This window comes from Cervus elaphus, chromosome 1 (assembly GCF_910594005.1).
Source record: "Cervus elaphus chromosome 1, mCerEla1.1, whole genome shotgun sequence".
NCBI classification, from domain to species: Eukaryota; Metazoa; Chordata; class Mammalia; order Artiodactyla; family Cervidae; genus Cervus; species Cervus elaphus.
In genome coordinates this window covers 36,157,302-36,175,552 of record NC_057815.1, presented here as the reverse complement: position 1 = coordinate 36,175,552, position 18,251 = coordinate 36,157,302, and the positions used below count along the sequence as shown (strand labels likewise).

Sequence of the window (18,251 nt, the reverse complement as noted above, 5' to 3'; positions counted from 1 at the left end):
AGGATGTCTGAATTTGGTAACTAGTAATTTCATGTGGGAATCGAGCAATAGGATCAGTCTCCATTAATACGTGGAAATTTTTAGTATGAAGTCATAACTTGGGAGCCTGTCAAGTTTCTTCTTCCCTCTATGATCTTGTTTTAGTTACTGGTATAGAGCTCCACAGGGCAGATAGAGTTCTGTGACTGGGACCGGCAGAGTGTCAGAAACAGATGAATGACCCGAGTCAGCAGCGTGGTATCATCAAGGTGCCTGTGGAGAAATGTATGAAATCAAGAGCTTTTTCCTGATCTCCTGGTTGGAAGAACACAGGCTTTGTAGTAAGACCTGGGTTGGAATATGGCTCCACCACTTGTTTAGCTATGCAACCTTGGGCCTCAGTTTCCTTTTTGGTAAGATAAGGTGGTTGTATTAAATTTTAAAAGGATGAAATATAGTAAATGCTTACCATAATGTTGTAGTAGCAATAGCAATGACTGACATCTTGTTGAATTTGCTGCGCAGAATTTCTTTAGCCTTTCATTTTTCTTCTAATTCTGTATTCTGCTATTAGGACTTTGTCTCTCTGAAGCAGTTAATTCGCTACAGGCTGTCCCTATTATTTGCCAAAATACAGAGGACAAGGTGTCAGTGATCTTAAAAGAACTTTCTCTTTGATAGACGGCTGTGTTATGATTTTTCACTGAGTACCTATGTATTCTACGTGGAGTTGTTTTAATTACTTTCTATTTGTGCTTTCTTTTAACGGATGCTGAAGGACAGTGTTTGTAGGAGAGTGAAGAATGCTAAGAAGTGAAGGAAGAGAGAATTAGGGAAAGGGGGGCATGCCCAGAGTTACAAGTTACTTGGAAGGGATAACGATCGCATCTCTTTTCTACTCGGATTCGCCCCAGTTGGCCCAGGAGCGCTCTAGTTTAGTCGTTTCTGCGCATGTCGAGGTCTTTTGTCCCTCGGCGGACACCGTTGCCAGACCCGGCACTGTCTCCGCGCTCGTCGCTTTCGTAGAGTGCGGAGTTCTACCTTTTTTCCCACGCTTGCCATGGCGAGCCGAGGGGCCCGGCAGCGCCTGAAGGGAAGCGGGGGCAGCGGCGGGGACACGGCCTCGGCCGCGGACAAACTGCGGGAGCTGCTGTGCAGCCGGGAGGCGGGCAGCGCGGAGCCGCGGCCCGAGTAGGTGTGCGGGCGCGGCGGGGGCGTGGCCGGGCGGCGCGGGGCTGCCGCGGGCAGGGTCCTGCCGGCGCGGTGCGGGAGGGCCGGCAGCCGCTTCACCGCGCGCCTTCTGCGGGCCGGGTGCACGCTGGGGCTTAGATCAGACCCCCCCCCCCCCCCCCCAGTTCGGGCCCGTGCTGCTAGTGAAGAAACCTGGAGTGCAGGTCTGTGCGGCTTCCGCCCCAGGCCCAGGATTAGTTGCGAGAGCAAAGAGCACCTTGTATGTCTTGCTGTCTCTTACAGCTTCAGTCCCCCCAGAGTCTCGGCCCTTTGTCTTCTGTGTGGGGCCCACCACCCTCCACACCAGTAGCCCCCTCTCTCTCCAAACTGGGGGGCTACAGGTTAAGACTGCGCCGGGGAGCTGTCAGCGAATGGAATTGGAGGACACGGTGATGTCCTTTGCACACAGTAGTCTCTGGGCATTTGAACAGATCGGGGAATGAATAAAAGCCATGTAAAGTAATGACCTTGTTAGGAAAAGAAAGGGGAGAAGGAAATGGCAACCCACTCCTGTATTCTTGCCTGGAGGATCCCGAGGACAGGGGATCCTGGTGGGCTGCTGGCCATAGGGTCGCACAGAATCGGACACGACTGAAACGACTTAGCATGAATGCATGCATTGGAGAAGAAATGGCAACCCACTCCAGTATTCTTGCCTGGAGAATCCCAGGGACAGAGGAGCCTGGTGGGCTGCCGTCTGTGGGGTCGCACAGAGTCGGACACGACTGAAGCGACTTAGCAGCAGCAGCAGGAAAAGAGAAAGAACGAACGCAAGCTTGTGGCCATCAAGTGAGCGATTTGTTGGTTTGGGATAAGCAGAGTGTCACAGATGCCAGACAAGAAGTGGACGTAATGACTAACGTTGATTAAGGTCTTAATTCGTTCTTCACTTACTCTTTGCAGAACAATTAACGGTAACCCCTTTAGTTGACTAACTCAAGTGCTTTGGTGTCTCTTGCGTGTTGTCGTTTTTGTCTGGTTTTAGTCCTTCTAGTTAGCATGTCCTTCCTATCACATACTTGTTTCTGAGCAGGTTATCTGGGAACAAAGCCGGACAAGTCTGGGCACCTGAAGGGTCCACGGCTTTCAAGTGTTTGCTCTCAGCAAGGTTATGTGCTGCCCTCTTGAGCAACATCTCCGACTGTGATGAAACATTCAACTACTGGGAGCCAGTAGGTGATTTCTTTAGTTTTCTCTTTTTGTTCTCAATTTCACTGCCTGGGTCCTTGTTATTAATCAAGATACAAATGATATACAAGTGTGACTACTAGTAAAATAACTTTATTTTCACTTCTGTATTCTAAGCTGATGATTTACCTACTATTGAAGGGTATAGGAATTTGGCAGTTACACAAAACAGTATAATTTGTAATTTTCTTAAAACATTTTAAAAATCAAAATAATACTTTGAGGTAGTTTAAAAATATTAAGTGCAAAGAAAAAGCAGTAACTCTGTTTTCCACATCTTTGTACAACACCTGCCCCCAGAGGCAACCACTTTCTTTAAATTTTTTGGCTTTTTTTCTACTGATGTGTACTAAAATAATGTTACTGCATACTATGCTTATGTTGCTGTTTCTTGATTTATACATTTATAAGTCTGTTGGACACTCTTTTATAGGAAATTCAGAGGTGAAATTTTCTGATCACATTTTGCATAAAAAATAAATGCTTAGTGTAGGTAGTTTTAGGAAAATATAAGACGTAAAGCTTTCCTGTTTTGTCTAAAGAGTATTTAAAAAAAAACAAGTAGAGGATAAAATCTGAGCTTTCAATGTTGGCCAAACGATAGTCTTACAAGATTGATAATATCTTAATATTTCAGTATTGGGTCATTTTGATTCTTATCCATCCATTAGTTGCAAATCTTGTTGACAATTTCAGCATTTTTGTGTACCTTTGTCTAGTTAATATTTTTGCTTAGAAACTTTACCTGCATCCTCTTAACAAGAATTTTTGGCCAATATGACCCTGAATCCATTCATTTTGTACTTTCAGACACACTACCTCATCTATGGGAAGGGGTTTCAGACTTGGGAATATTCCCCAGCTTATGCCATTCGCTCGTATGCTTACCTGTTGCTTCATGCCTGGCCAGCTGCATTTCATGCGAGAATTTTGCAGACGAATAAGGTAAGAACAGGCCGACTTGGAAGCAGTCACAACCGATGAAGAGGTGGGCGAGTCTCTGGGACAGTTCTGTGAAAAAGACAAAACGTATTGGTTGTCAAGACAGGACTTTTTTTGGAAGAAGAATCGTTTATTTATTCGTTATTCAACAACTATTAATGGAGCAACTTGCATTTGGCAGATACTTTGTTAAGTGCAGTGAGTGTAACAGTGATCAAACCCCTCCCTCATGAAATCCAGTGAGGAAGACGAACATGGAACAAGTAATTATAAATGCAGTGGGACTTGGAGGAAAAGTACAATGTGCGATAGGTTAGCATGTTAGGAGAGCTTAATGTAAATAAAATACTGAAGAATAATTAGGAGTTAACCGAGACCTAACCTGATTACCTTTCAGAAATTTGACTGTAATATGTCTTTAGTGTGGATTTCTTTGGGTTTATCCTGTTTGGAGTTTATTCAACTTCCTCCATTTTTAGGCTTATGTGTTTTGCAAATGTGGGAAGATTTTAACTGTTACTATTTCTTTTTTTTTTAGTAGTTTTTCAATCTTGCCATGTTTCTCCTCTCCTGAGACTCCAATGATGTGGATGTTAGATCTTTTATTATAGTCTCATGGGTCCCCGAAGCTCTCTCCATTTTTTTTTTTTTTTCCCCAATCTGTTTTCTCTCTGTTCAGATTGAATGATTTCTATCTTAGGTTTTCCAGTTCACCAACACTTTCTTCTGTCCCCTCTGTTCTGCTATTGAGTCTATCCATTGAGCTTTTATTTTGATTATTGTATTTTATCAGTTCTAAAATTTCCATTTGATTTTTCTTTTTATCTTCTGCTTATTTGCTGAGACTCTATTTTTCATTTGTTCCTAGCGTGTTTTTAATTGCTTGTTGAAGTATTTTTACAATGGCTCCTCTAAAACTTTGTCAGATGATTCTAATATCTCATCTTGTTTTAGGTATCTATCAATTGACTTTCTCCCTTCAGGTTGAGATTTTCCTGTTTGACAAACAATATTCAGTTCAAACTTGGACATTTTGGGTATTATAGTATGAGACTCTGGATCTTATTCATGGGCCCAGCAAACTTCCTCTGCACTATTCTGCTTTTCTTATTTAAGCCCCTCTTTTAGCTGGCTTCTTTTGATACCACTACAGCAAGAAAAAGGAGAGGGTTCTCCACCTTGTTACTGCCAGTTGGGCCTTGAGGTTCAAGTTCCCCAGTAGTCCTCCACGGATACCACCCTAGTGGTCAGGGTAGATATGCCTCATTACTGCTAGGTTTGGGGGAAGCAGAGTCCAGGATCTCCAAGTGGTCTCCACTGACACTGTGGTGGGAGAGGAAGCTCCTTACCCTTACAAGGAGTCCTTATCTCCCACCTGACCTTTGATGGTGTGAGTGGAAGTGACGCTACATTTTTTTCTGGGGTGCTTGGCTGGATTAGAGTGGTTATTGTCTAAAAGTTTTCTTTCTTGCTAGGCTACCCCTTTCTTGGTCTTATGGTTAGATAGAGTAGGCCTTGGTTTTTTTTGTTTGTTTTTTTTTTTATGTCTGTGTACATTGGCATTTCTAGTTTCCAACTTCTTTAGTTCCAAGTCTGGAACATAGAAGACCAGAAGAAAACCCAGGGAACTTACCACCATGTTGTTCCTCAGGTCCTAAAGTCCCTAGCCAATAGGTTTGATGCTTAGAGGAGAGCATGAGTGGTAGAGTGGATTAGATGAGACTGAGAGATAGGAAGAGGCCAGATTTACACAACACCTGCTAGGCTTTAGGCAGTTAGACTTTCTTTTTTTTCCAACTGTATTATGAAACCATCAAAAATTTTTGACAGAGGAGAGGCATGATTGCATTTCCTTTTTAGAAAAATCAGAAAGGTAGCACCTGTAGAGAGTGGTAGAACTCTATCTGTCTGTCCCTGCTGCTGCTAAGTCACTTCAATCGTGTCCGACTCTGTGCGACCCTATAGACGGCAGCCCGCCAGGCTCCTCCGTCCCTAGGATTCTTAGGGCAAGAGCACTGGAGTAGGTTGCCATTTCCTTCTCCAATGCATGAAAGTGAAAAGTAAAAGTGAAGTCGCTCAGTTGTGTCCGCCTCTTTGTGACCCCATGGACTGCAGCCTACCAGGCTCCTCTGTCCATGGGATTTTCCAGGCAAGAGTACTGGAGTGGGTCACCATCGCCTTAACTAGTATCAAATTTCTGATTTTTTTGAACTTATTTGTCAAAGGAAAGATATACAGGAAGAGAGACTTAGTAGCAAAATAACAATGCATGTGTGCCCTGCATCCTCAGTCACTTCAGTTGTGTCTGATTCTTTGTAACCCTATGGACTGTAGTCCACCAAGCTCCTCTATCTATGGGTTTCTTCAGGCAAGAATACTGGACTGGGTTACCATGCGCTCCTCCAGGGCATCTTCACAGCCAGGGGATCGAACCCAGGTCTCTCGCTCTCCTGCATTGCAGGCAGATTCTTTACCCACTGAGCCACCTGGGAAGCTCCAGAGAGAAATAATAATATGCAGAGCTTAAAAATTCCATTTCCACTTGGATTTCCACTATCACTTCAAATTGTAGCTTCTAGAGTCCCAACTAGAGCATCATAATTCAGAGTAGAAAAGGGTAGATTGTTGCTGAAAGACAGTGTAGTTCAGTTCAGTCGCTGTCATGTCCAACTCTTTGCAACCCCATAGACTGCAGTACACCAGGCCTCCCTGTCCATCACCAACTCCCAGAGTTCACCCAAACTCATGTCCATCGAGTCAGTGATGCCATCCAACCATCTCATCCTCTGTCATCCCCTTCTCCTTCAGTCTTTTCCAGCATAAGGGTCTTTTCAAATGAGTCAGTTCTTCGCATCAGGTGGCCAAAGTATTGGAGTTTCAGCTTTAGCATTAGTCCTTCCAATGAATATTCAGGACTGATTTCCTTTAGGATGGACCGGTTGGATCTCCTTGCAGTCCAAGGGACTCTCGAGAGTCTTCTCCAACACCACAGTTCAAAAGCATCAATTCTTCGGAGCTCAGCTTTCTTTATAGTCCAACTCTCACATCCATACATGACTACTGGAAAAACCATAGCTTTGACTAGATGGACCTTTGTTGACAAAGTAATGTCTCTGCTTTTTAATAAGCTGTCTAGTTTGGTCATAATTTTTCTTCCAAGGAACAAGCATCTTTTAATGTTACGGCTGCAATCACCATCTGCAGTGATTTTGGAGCCCAAAAAAATAAAGTTTGTCACTGTTTCTTTCCACTGTTTCCCCATCTATTTGCCATGAAGTGATGGGACCAGATGCCATGATCTTAGTTTTCTGAATGTTGAGTTTTAAGCCAGCTTTTTCTTTCACTTTCATCAAGAGGCTCCTTAGTTCTTCTGCCCTTTCTGCCATAAGGGTGGTGTCATCTGCATATCTGAGGTTATTGATATTTCTGCCAGCAGTCCTGATTCCAGCTTGTGCTTCATCCAACCAAGCATTTCTCATGATGTACTCTGCATATAAGTTAAATAAGCAGGGTGACAATATACAGCCTTGATGTACTCCTTTTCCGATTTGGAACCAGTCTGTTGTTCCATGTCCAGTTCTAACTGTTGGTTCTTAACCTGCATACAGATTTCTCAGGAGGCAGGTCAGGTGGTCTGGTATTCTCATCTCTTTAAGAATTTTCCACAGTTCGTTGTGATCCACAAGACAGCATGGTAATAATTGGTACCCCTAGTGACAGTTGCCTTTACAATTTCTTACCACTCTAAAAAGGGACAGCTTTGTTTTGTCTCCTTATGGGTTTGAGTATGAATTTCTCTGAACCGTACACTCAGGAATGGAATCCCATGCATATATCCATGGGCTACATAATTTCATGGAGCACTGCCATATTGCTCTCCAGAATGGATAGTCAGCTTTATAGTCCCTGCAACAGTGTTTGGAGTTTCAGGTTCCTAACGTCTCCTGAGCACTTGATATTGCTGACTCTCTTAAGTGTGTAAGATATTTCTCATTTTTTAAAATTAATTTTTATTGAACTATAGTTGCTTTACAGTGTTATTAGTTTCTGTAGACCACAAAGTGAATCAGCTTTGCGTGTGTGCATGCTAAGTTGCTTTAGTTGTGTCCAGTTTGTTGTGACCCTATAGACTGTAGCCCTCCAGGTTCTTCTGTTCATGGGGATTCTCCAGGCATGAATACCGTAGTGAATTGCCATGTGCTGCTCCAGGGGATCTTCCTGACCCACGGATCAAACTGGCTTCTCTTACGCCTCCTGCATTGGCAGGTAGATTCTTTACCACTCTCTCCACCTGGAAAGCCCTGAATCACCTATATGTATACATATATCCCCTCTTTTTAAGATTTCCTTCCCGTTTAGCTCACTACAGAGCACTGACTTCCTTGTGCTATATAGTAGATTCTCATTAGTTACCTATTTTATAGATAATAGTATATATGTGTCAATCCTATTCTCCCAACTCATCGGACCCCCATCCCCTCCCCGCTTGGTACCCATAGAGAGATGCTCCTCATTTTAATTGCATTTTTCTGACAAACAGTAAGATGGAGAATTTCTTTGTATATTTACCAGTCATTCAGATTGGTTTTCCTGTGAATTACCTTTTTACTTACTTATTTTCAGCTGTGGTGGGCGGGTCTTCACTGCTGTGTGGGCTTTCTTGTAGTTGCGGAGAGCGGGGGCCACTCTGAACGGCAATGCGCAGGCTTCTCAATGCAGTGGCTTCTCTTGTTGCCGAGCAGGGCTCTAGGGCACTCGGGCCTCAGTAATTGCAGCTCCTGGGCTCTACAGCCCAGGCTTGGTAGTTGTGGCACAGAGGCTGAGCTGCTCCGTGGCATGTGGAATCCTCCTGGATCAGGAATTGAACCCGCGTCTCCTCCTTCGGCAGGTGGATCCTTTACCACTGAGCCACCAGGGAAGCCCCTTTGCCTGTTTTTCAGTGGAGTTTTCTGATTTTCTCTTGTGGTTTGTAGAAGTTCTCAGTAGTAACCCCTTGTAGGTTTTAGGTGCTGGAAATCCTTTCTCCTACACTGTCACCTGTTTACTAACTTTGTAGTCCTTTCTTTAGTTCTGATAGAGTCAAACCAATTAGTTTTTGACTTAGGGTTGGTGGATTTGGGACCTTTCTGAAAGAAATTCTTCACCACAGATCATAAAGGTATTCTTATATATTTCTTCACAGTAACTGTGTAATTTTGTCTTTCACATATAAGCGTGCACGTTTAGTCGCTCAGTCGTGTCTGACTCTTTGCGACCCTGTGGACTGCAGCCCGCCAGGCTCCTCTGTCTATGGGGTTCTCCAGGCAAGAATACTGGAGAGGGCAGCCGTTCCTTCTCCAGGGGATCTTCCTGACCCGAGGATTGAACTTGGGTCTCCTGCACTGCTGGCCTAGTCTTTATCATCTTAGCCATCAGGGAAACCCTCACGTATAAGGCTTCACTCCATTCCGGTTTTTTTAATGTATAAATTGTTGAAAGATTCAGCTTCATTTTTTGCTATAAGGTGAACTGGATTTTCCAGCACCATCTGCTGATTCTTCCTCTTCCTTCTGGTTTGTAACATTATTACCATCTCTGTTGTACATCTTACTCGCATATATGTCTCTGGCCTTTTGTTCTATATCTCTGGTTAGTGTGTCAGAGAATACCATATTGTTTTTATTATTGTGACTTTGTAGTGTGGCTGATGAATTTTTCACTTTATCCATTTTAAAATTTTACTGTAAAAATAATTTTAGAATCAGTTTTCCCCCTCCCAAATTCTGGCAGGTTTTCCTTAGAGGTGCATTGAATTTACATGTTAATATGAGGATCAATGGGTTTTCCTGATGGCTTGGACAGTAAAGAATCCATCTGCAATGCAGGAGACCCGGGTTCAATCCCTGGGTGGGGAAGATCCCTGGAGAAAGGAATGGCAGCCCCCTCTAGTATTCTTTTTTTTTTTTTTTCCCCCTCTAGTATTCTTGTTTGGAGAATTCCATGGAAAGAGGAGCCTGGCGAGTTAGAGTCCATGAAGTCACAAAGAGTTGGACGTGCCTGAATGACTAAGCGTGCACGCATGAGAATATTTTTACAGTGTTAGGTGATTCCATCCCTGTTATATATAAGTGATGTACTTAGCATTTAGTCAGGTTTGATGTGTCTTTATTATTTAATTGATTTATTTATTTGGCTACCTTGGGTGTTAGTTGTGGCATGCGTTCATTGCTATGCACAGGCTTCTCTGTAGTTGTGACAAGTGGGTTCCAGAGCTCGTGGGCAGTTGCAGTGCTTGGGTTAGTTGCCCCATGGCATGTGGATCTTAGTTCCTCTACCAGGGATTGAGTCCGAATGTGCTGCATTGGAAGGTGGATTCTTAACCACTGGACCTCATTTTTCTGTTGTCTTTTAATAAAATTTAAAAAATGTATCAAAAAGAAAATTTATCCATGTCAAGCTTACCCATTCTTTGATTAGGATTATGCCTAGATTCTCTATACTTTTTGTTACTAGTATGGATGTTATCTTGTTTTCTGTAATATTTTTAGGAACTCACTGCAGGTGTTGGGCTTTCCTCATAGCTCAGTTGATAAAGAATCGCCTGCAATGCAGGAGACCCCGGTTTGATTCCTGGGGAGGGAGAAGGGTAGGCTACCCATTCCAGTATTCTTGGGCTTCCCTTGTGGCTCAGCTGGTAAAGAATCCACCTGCAATCATGGGTTGGGAAGATCCCCTGGAGAAGGGAAAGGCTACCCACTCCAGTATTCTGGCCTGGAGAATTCCATGGACTGTATAGTCCATGGGGTCGCAAAGAGTCAGACACGACTGAGCAACTCTGACTTACTTTCACTTTCATTGCAGGTATAGAGGAAGACAGTTGATTTTTGCTTTTTGACCTCAATTTCACTGAATTTCCTTATCAGTGTCAACAGTTTGTCCAGTGAATCTCTTGGATTCTCTTTCATCTGTTCATATTGAATTTAGTTTAGACTGTTCCATTCTTATACTTACTTCATTTCTTTTTTGTGTCTTTTTGCACTGATCTGACATCATGTTACTGTGCTGAATATTAGTAACTACGGGGGCATCATTGTCCTGTTCCAGAGTACAATTCTTTGATTATCTTGTGTTAGTTTTTGACTTTCCAAATATGTTTTTGTTCTCTCACCAAACAGATGAGTAGTCCTTCAATGTGGATACTTTGTACGAAAATTATGTGTATTCCTAGTAGCATCTAGAAGAGTGATCAGTGCATAGCAGGTTTTCAGTATGTTGCTGAATTAATGAATGAATTTGGACATTTGCTGATCACTTGATTGGATTCTTTTTGGAATTTTGTTTTTTGGTTATAATGATAAAACAGTACTTTTAAGTTATATGTAGTAATATTAATCATATAATATATTGAAGTAGCGCTTATATTCAGAGGTATTCATTTTTCTTAAACATACTAGTTATATGTATGTAGTAGAAAAGCTATTTGATATGGTTTTGTTTTGTTATTTTTATGTTTAAAATTTGTATTAATTCATAAAATTAATAAAACCACATTACAGACATTTGGAAGATAAGAGGAAGAATATGCATGTAAGTCTCACTAGACTGAGATCACCACTTTTACCATTTTATTATATTTCTTTCTATTTTTTTATGTACTTCTGATTTCTATAGCTATAACTGTAATGTATAAATCATATATGTTTTCATTTAGTATTTTGTTATAATTTTATAATAATTGCAATCAGTTATTATAATTGTCTGAGAGATGCTTGTCATGTGAATGAGATTTATATGATAAGAATTTTTCCACTGTCTTTGTAACCATGAACTTTGGTATCTGTGTCATGATTAGATATAACATGAAATAGATGTAACATAATTTAGCCATTTTCCTGTGATTAAACATTTTGTAGCTTTTAAAATAGTTTTTACTAAATTAGTAGAGCTGCAGTTAACATCTTTATGACTCGAACTCCCCTCCTATATTTTGAGTTACTTTTGTGGGCTGAAGTCATAGAGGTAGTCAATAAATATACTTCCATACTTGAATTTGGAGGTACAAAAATGTCCATGATTCTTGACACATATTGCTTTTCAAAAGGATTATACCAGTTTATAGTTATTACTGATAAATGAGAGTGGTTTCATCTTTTAAGAGTTTTTCTAACTTGTATATATGACTTCTTTTTTCTTGTTCTGGGTTTCTTTCAGATTCTTGTCTTTTATTTTTTACGATGTCTGCTGGCTTTTGTGAGCTGTATATGTGAACTTTACTTTTACAAGTGAGTATAAAAACTTTGCTTCTAAAAGTGCTATAAGGAAGCCAAATTGAGCATAGGTTATTTCTCCGATAGTAGAAACAGTGTTTAGAAATAGAAGGCATTTTTCTTCTAGCTTCTGATAGTGTATCTTAAAATGCAATTTTTTGTTTAAAGCCAACCATTGGGAGGAGATACTTCGAATATCCTGAGGTGATAAATGCTGTATCTTCATATTATAATTTCAATTCCGTAAGTGTATATTTGAGTAGTACTTTATTTGGTAGGATTTTGTAGAGCCTATTTTTGATCCTAAGAGATAAATCATGATGTCTCTCTTCCCCTTTTGAGCTTAGCTGATAGGAAATTATTTCCAGTGTGAGACTCACTATGTACTCAGTATTATTGTCTTTCACCAAGTAACTGTTGGTTGAATGAATATTAGTGAAAATATTAGGCATTTAAGTATCCCAGTAATAAAAATAGCTACTTTTTTTTTTAACATGAAACCTAACAGCTTATTTTAAGAATGCTTTAAAAGGTATTTGTACTTAATAACCATTACTTAAAGTGTTCCCATTGCAAAACAGCCAACAATGTCAGATTAAAAAGTTCTTTGGTCTTGACTCTGGGTAGAATGAAGTAAAAAAAAGAAATCCAGTGCTACCTTTCAGGATTGTAACTTTAAGTTGGTCTTTATATGAATTCAGTAGTGAATTCAAATTACCCGCATGGTCTCCTAAGCCCCAAATTTAGAATTTATTGTAAATTCTTCAGGGCTTATTCCTTGAAAGAAAAGCTATGACAAACCTACACAGTGTATTAAAAAGCAGAGACATCACTCTGCTGACAAAGGTTCGTAGTTTTTTCTGGATGCGAGAGTTGGGCCATAAAGACGGCTGAGCACCAAAGAATTGATGCTTTTGAATTGTGCTGCTGGAGAAGACTCTTGAGAGTTTCTTGGATTACAAGGAGATGAAACCAGTCAATCCTAAAGGAAATCAACCCTGAATATTCACTGAAAGGACTGAAGCTGAAGCTCCAATACTCTAGCCACCTGGTGCAGAGTCGACTCATTGGAAAAGACCCTGATGCTGGGAAAGATTGGGGGCAGGAGAAGAAGAGGGTGACAGAGAATGAGATGGTTGGATGACATCACCAACTCAATGGACATGAGTTTGAACAAACTTCGGGAGATGGTGAAGGATAGGGAAGCCTGGCCTGCTGCAGTCCATGGGTCGCAAAGAGTGGACATGACTTAGTGACTAAACAACAATAGTGTCCCCAGACACCTTTGGAGAAGGAAATGGCAACTCACTCCAGTACTCTTGCCTGGAAAATCCCATGGATGGAGGAGCCTGGTAGGCAACAGTCCATGAGGTCACCAAGAGTCAGACACAACTGAGTGACTTGACTTTCCTTTCCTTTCCAGACATCTTGCAAAGTGAAAAAGTAAAATTTCTCTAGAGAAGTGGATTCTTAATCCAATTGTCAAAGAATTACCATAGATAAAGCTCTAGTGAACCAGATTATAATAAAAATAAATGACAAAGCACAGAAGGGGACAGGTCATTATAAGTAAGAGCCAGCAGAGATAATCAATAGAGAGCCGACCTACAAAACTTCATTTATTACGAATTACTAAAATAGGAATAGAAAATAATTATATTTAATATTTTTAAAGAAATAAAATAGGGACTTGAAAACATACAAAACAAGAGACTAGTAAGGGATTAAACAATCAATGGAGTGAAAAGGAGCTTACAGAATGGGAGAAAATATTTGCAGATCACATATATGATAAGTTCATTTCCAAAATGTATAAGGAGCTCTTCTAACTGGTTTAAAGAAACCTAATAAAATGGCCAACAGGGATGTGAAAAGATGGCAATATCACTAGTCATAAGGAAAACAAAAATCAAAACCACAGGGAGATCATTTCATATCTGTTAGAATGGCTTTTGTCTAGGGAGGCAAGATTATATAATGGAGAAAAGACAGTCTCTTCAACAAGGGGTGTTGGAAAACCTGGCAGCCACATATATTAACAGCTCAATGAAGTTCGAACACTCTCACACACCATACTAAAAAATAAATGCAAAATGACTTAAAGACTTAAGTATAACACTATAAAACTCCTCGAAGAGAACATAGGTAAAACATTCTCTGACACATATAGTACCAATGTTTCCTTAGGTCATTCTCCCAAGGCAATAGCAATAAAAGCAAAGATAAACAGTTGGGGCCTTAAACTTATAACTGTTTTCAAAAAAATTTTTTATTATGTTTTAAATTGAAATAGAGTTGATTTACAGTGTTGTACAGACATAAACTTTTGCACAGCAGAGAAAACCATAAGCAAAATGAAAAGACAGACTACGGACTGGGGGAAAATATTTGCAAATGATATGACTAACTAGGGCTTAATCTCCAAAATATACAATCAGCTCCTACAACTCAACCCAGTCAAAAAAAGCAACCCAGTCAAAAAGTGGGCAGAAGACCTAAATAGACATTTCTCCAAAGAAGACATACAGATGGCTGATAAGCATGTGAAAAGATGCTCCGCATTGCTAATCATTAGAGAAAGGCAAATCAAAAGTACAATGAGGTATCGCTTCACACTGGTCAAAATGGCCATCATCAAAAAGTCTACAAATTATAAATGCTGGAGAGGGTGTAGGGGAGAGGGAACCTTCCTACACTGTTGGTGGGAATGTAAATTGGTGTAGCTACTATGGAGAACGGTGTGTGTGTCCGTGTGTGTGTATGCATGCATGCCTGCATTCAGTTGTATCTGACTCTCTGTGACCCCCCCTGGACTGTAGCCTGCCAGACTTCTCTGTCCATGGAATTTTCCAAGCAAGAATACTGAAGTGGATTGCTGTTTCATTCAACAGGGGATCTTCCCAACCCGGGGATCAAACACACGTCTCTTGTTTCCTGCACTGGCAGGCAGGTTATTTACCAGCTGAGCCACCAGGGAAGCCCCAGAGAACAGTACGGAGGTTCCTTAAAGCCCTAAAAATAGAGCTACCATTCCAGTATTCATTGCAGTGTTATTCACAGTAGCCAACATTGGAAACACCCTAAATATCTATTGACAGGTGAATGGGGTGGGGGAGATGTAGCATATACATACCAAGGAATATTATTGAGTCTTCAAAAAGAAGGACTTCCCTGGTACCCCAGTGGTTAGGAATCTGCCTGCCAACACAGGGAACACGGGTTTGATCCCTGCTCTGAGAAGATCCCGTGTGCTGTGGTCAGCTGAGCCCATGTGCCACAACTACTGAGCCTGTGAGCTAGAACACGTGAGTGGATACTACTGAAGCTCAGGTGCCCTGCTCTGCAACAAGAGAAGCCACTGCAATGAGAAGCCCTCACACCTCAACTCTAGAGTAGCCCCTGCTTGCTGCAATGAGAGAAAGTCCACACACCAACGAAGATCTAGCACAGCCAAATATAAAATAATGAATAAATTGATTAATTGAAAAAAAATTAAAAAAAAAAAAGAGGGAAATCCTAAAGATATGACAACGTAGGTGAGCCTTGAGGATACTGTGCTGAGTGAAATAACTTGCCACAGAGGAGCAAATATTGCACAGTTCCCCTTTCACGAGGTATCTAAAATGGTTGAACTCATGGAAGCAAAGGAAGGGATAGACTTGTGGCTGCCAAGATTGGGGGCTGATGGAAACAGGAAGTTGCTAATCAAGTGGGTATAAGATTTCACTTACGTGATAGGAATTAGCTTGAGAGATCTGCTGATCTGCTGTACAACATTCTGCCTATTGATACAGCGCTGTGTTTTACATTTAAATATCTGTTAAGAGGGTAGATCTCATCTTAGGTGTTCTTACCACAGTGAAATAAAAAAGATAAAGGAATGAATGAGACTATAAAAATGACCAGGCAGATTTGAAAAAGAACCACACAGAACTTCTAGAATTAAAAATATAATCATTGGTATATAAAATTCAGTGGATAGTTGAAACAACTGACTTGTTCAGTCACTAAGTCGTGTCCGACTCCTTGCAACCAGCATACCAGGCTTCCCTGTCCTTCACCATCTCCCAGAGTTTGTTCAATTTCATGCCCATTGAGTTGGTGATGTCATCCAGCTATCTCATCCTCTGGCGCCTGCTTCTCCTCCAGCCCTCAGTCTTTCTAGCATCAGGGTATACAACTGATGAGACATTTCTTTTTTAAAAAAAAATTTTTTTTAATATTTATTTTTAATTGAAGGATGGTTGCTTTAAAATATTGTGTTGGTTTCTGCCATACATCAACATGAGTTAGCCATAGGTATACATACATCGCCTCCCTCTAGAACCTCCCTCCCACCTCCCACCCCATCCCATCGCTCTAGTTTGTCATGGAGCACCAGGTTGAGCTCCCTAAGTCATATAGCAGATTCCCACTGTTACCTATTTTGCACATGATAGTGCTTATGTTTCCATGCTACTCTCTCTATTCATCCCACCCTCTCCTTACCCACCAACCCTGCACTGTGTCCACAGGTCTGCTCTCTTGATTAGACACTTCTAATAAATAAACTAGAAGATTAATCTGAAGAAATTACTAAGAATGCAGTACAGAGTGACAGAAGAAAAAAAAAAAAGGGTGAGAGGATAAAAACTGCATGTGGTAGAGTTGAAAGATCTGATTTATATCTTATTAGATCTAGAAGCTTACAGAATAGGGAGAGGCAGTATTCAGAGAAGTAATAGCTAAGAATTTTCCAGAATCAAAGGAGAAAGGACACTGATCCACAATTCAGGAAGCCTAATGTCCTGAGCTGGATAAACAAAGAGTAATTCGGGATACTGTGTGAAACCAAGAGCAAAGATGACCTTACAGGTCGACAGGACTAATATAAATCCTACAAAGAAATGTCAGGCAGTTAGACCAACAAAAGCCTTCTTAAGAGCCAGAAGACAAAAAATAAGTTCAAAGTTCTGTGAGAAAATGACTGTCATCCTAAAGTGATTCAGCTAAATCACCTTTTAAGACCAAGAGCTAAATAAAGGCTTTTCTGACAAAATGAAAAAAATATCAAAACCCAGAATTTACCACGAACAGGTCCTTACTACAAAGAACCTTCTAAAGGATATATTAAGGGAGAAACAAAATTATTTCAGAAAAAAGCTCTATGATGCAGTTAAGAACCTGAGCAAGGAGAGTTAACACATGGTTATGTCTGAACAAATATTGACTAAATGAAGCAATAATTACCTCTGCTGATGTGTTATTTATCGGGTTGAAAAGACCTATAAGACAGAAGTTAAAGGAAGTATATAATTTCTTGAGGAACGTTGACTTAGATAACCATTTATTAAAACTTTGGTGTGCCTCCTAGTCTTCTTTTCTGGTAAACTGTCCTCTGTTGAGCAGCTCTGTACCTGGCACTCTTCTGAGTCCTTTGCCATACATTGTCCTCACAGAAACCTTATGCAGTAAGTATTATCAGTATCCTCATTTAACAGATGAGGAGTGTTACAGAGATGTTACTAGACTAGGGTGCCTCTGCTAGTGAGTGGAAGGGCCAAGATTGTAACCTGTGTCCATGTGAGGTCTGTTATTTTTCCATTACATCAGGCTGTTTTCCTATTGATGTTAGACATAATCTAGCATAGACTATTCTGTAGACGTAATCTATAGAAAGTATACGTTTCCTCTTAGGTACAGAGCTTCTCTCCTGCATAAGGAATAAGAATGTTTATGCACATGAAATTGCTAACAGACCTGTTGAGACAGTCCTGTCTTTGACTTCAGATCTTCAGCGTCCTCTGTGATGCAGGCCTGTCTCTGAAGTTGAAATTTCCCGAAGGTCTGCCATGTTGATAGTCTTTGCCTTCCCCCCAGGGCTGTGTGTAAGAAGTTTGGGCTGCACGTGAGTCGAATGATGCTAGCCTTCTTGGTTCTCAGCACTGGCATGTTTTGTTCGTCATCAGGTAAGTAAAAGAGCAGGTGAGGGCATAAAAGGTTCACTGACATTTTGCAGTTGCATCAAACAGAAGAACTTGTCCAGATGTAGGTTATATTTGTATAACACGTCAGTAATTTCCAGAGTCCTATGATCTGCCCAGGTGGCTCAGTGGTAAAGAACCCGCCTGCCGGTGCAGGAGACACAAGAGACGTGGGTTAGATCCTTGGGTCGGGAAGATCTTCTGGAGGAGGAAATGGCAACCCACTCCAGTATTCTTGCCTGAGAAATCCCATGGACAGAGGAGCCTGGGGGGCTACATCCCATAAGGTTGCAGAGAGTCGGACACAACTAGAGCATGCACACGGGGGATTATCTTCATGACCTTGATTGACCTTTATAACAATCCTATGATAAAAGCCAGATAAATGTTTTCTCATTTTTGCAAGTAAGCACACTGAAACTTAGAAAGGTGAAATGACTTGCCAAAAGTCAAAGAATTCATAAGTGGTAAAGCTGTTATTTGGAGAAGGCAATGGCACCCCACTCCAGTACTCTTGCCTGGAAAATCCCATGGACGGAGGAGCCTGGTAGGCTGCAGTCCCTGGGGTCTCGGAGACAAACATGACTGAGCGACTTCATTTTAACTTTTCACTTTTATGCATTGGAGAAGGAAATGGCAACCCACTCCAGTGTGGTTGCCTGGAGAATCCCAGGGATGGGGTCGCACAGAGTCGGACACAACT

At 41.1% G+C, this 18,251-nt stretch overlaps 1 protein-coding gene across 2 annotated transcripts in view; it reads left to right on the top strand.

Moving 5' to 3' along the window:
- The first annotated feature begins 967 nt into the window (after positions 1–967).
- Positions 968–18,251, top strand: part of ALG9 (ALG9 alpha-1,2-mannosyltransferase) — a 110,838-nt gene continuing 93,554 nt past the window's right edge. The window contains exons 1-5 of one of the 2 annotated variants that reach the window (XM_043898992.1): positions 968–1,170; positions 2,243–2,381; positions 3,208–3,342; positions 11,530–11,600; positions 17,445–17,533. In XM_043898992.1, coding sequence (XP_043754927.1) covers positions 1,040–1,170; positions 2,243–2,381; positions 3,208–3,342; positions 11,530–11,600; positions 17,445–17,533 — 565 coding nt within the window. In that variant the 5' untranslated portion in view covers positions 968–1,039. Of the gene's footprint in view, positions 1,175–2,242; positions 2,382–3,207; positions 3,343–11,529; positions 11,601–17,444; positions 17,534–18,251 lie in introns of both variants that reach the window. The other variant, XM_043899002.1, reaches the window with a different exon arrangement.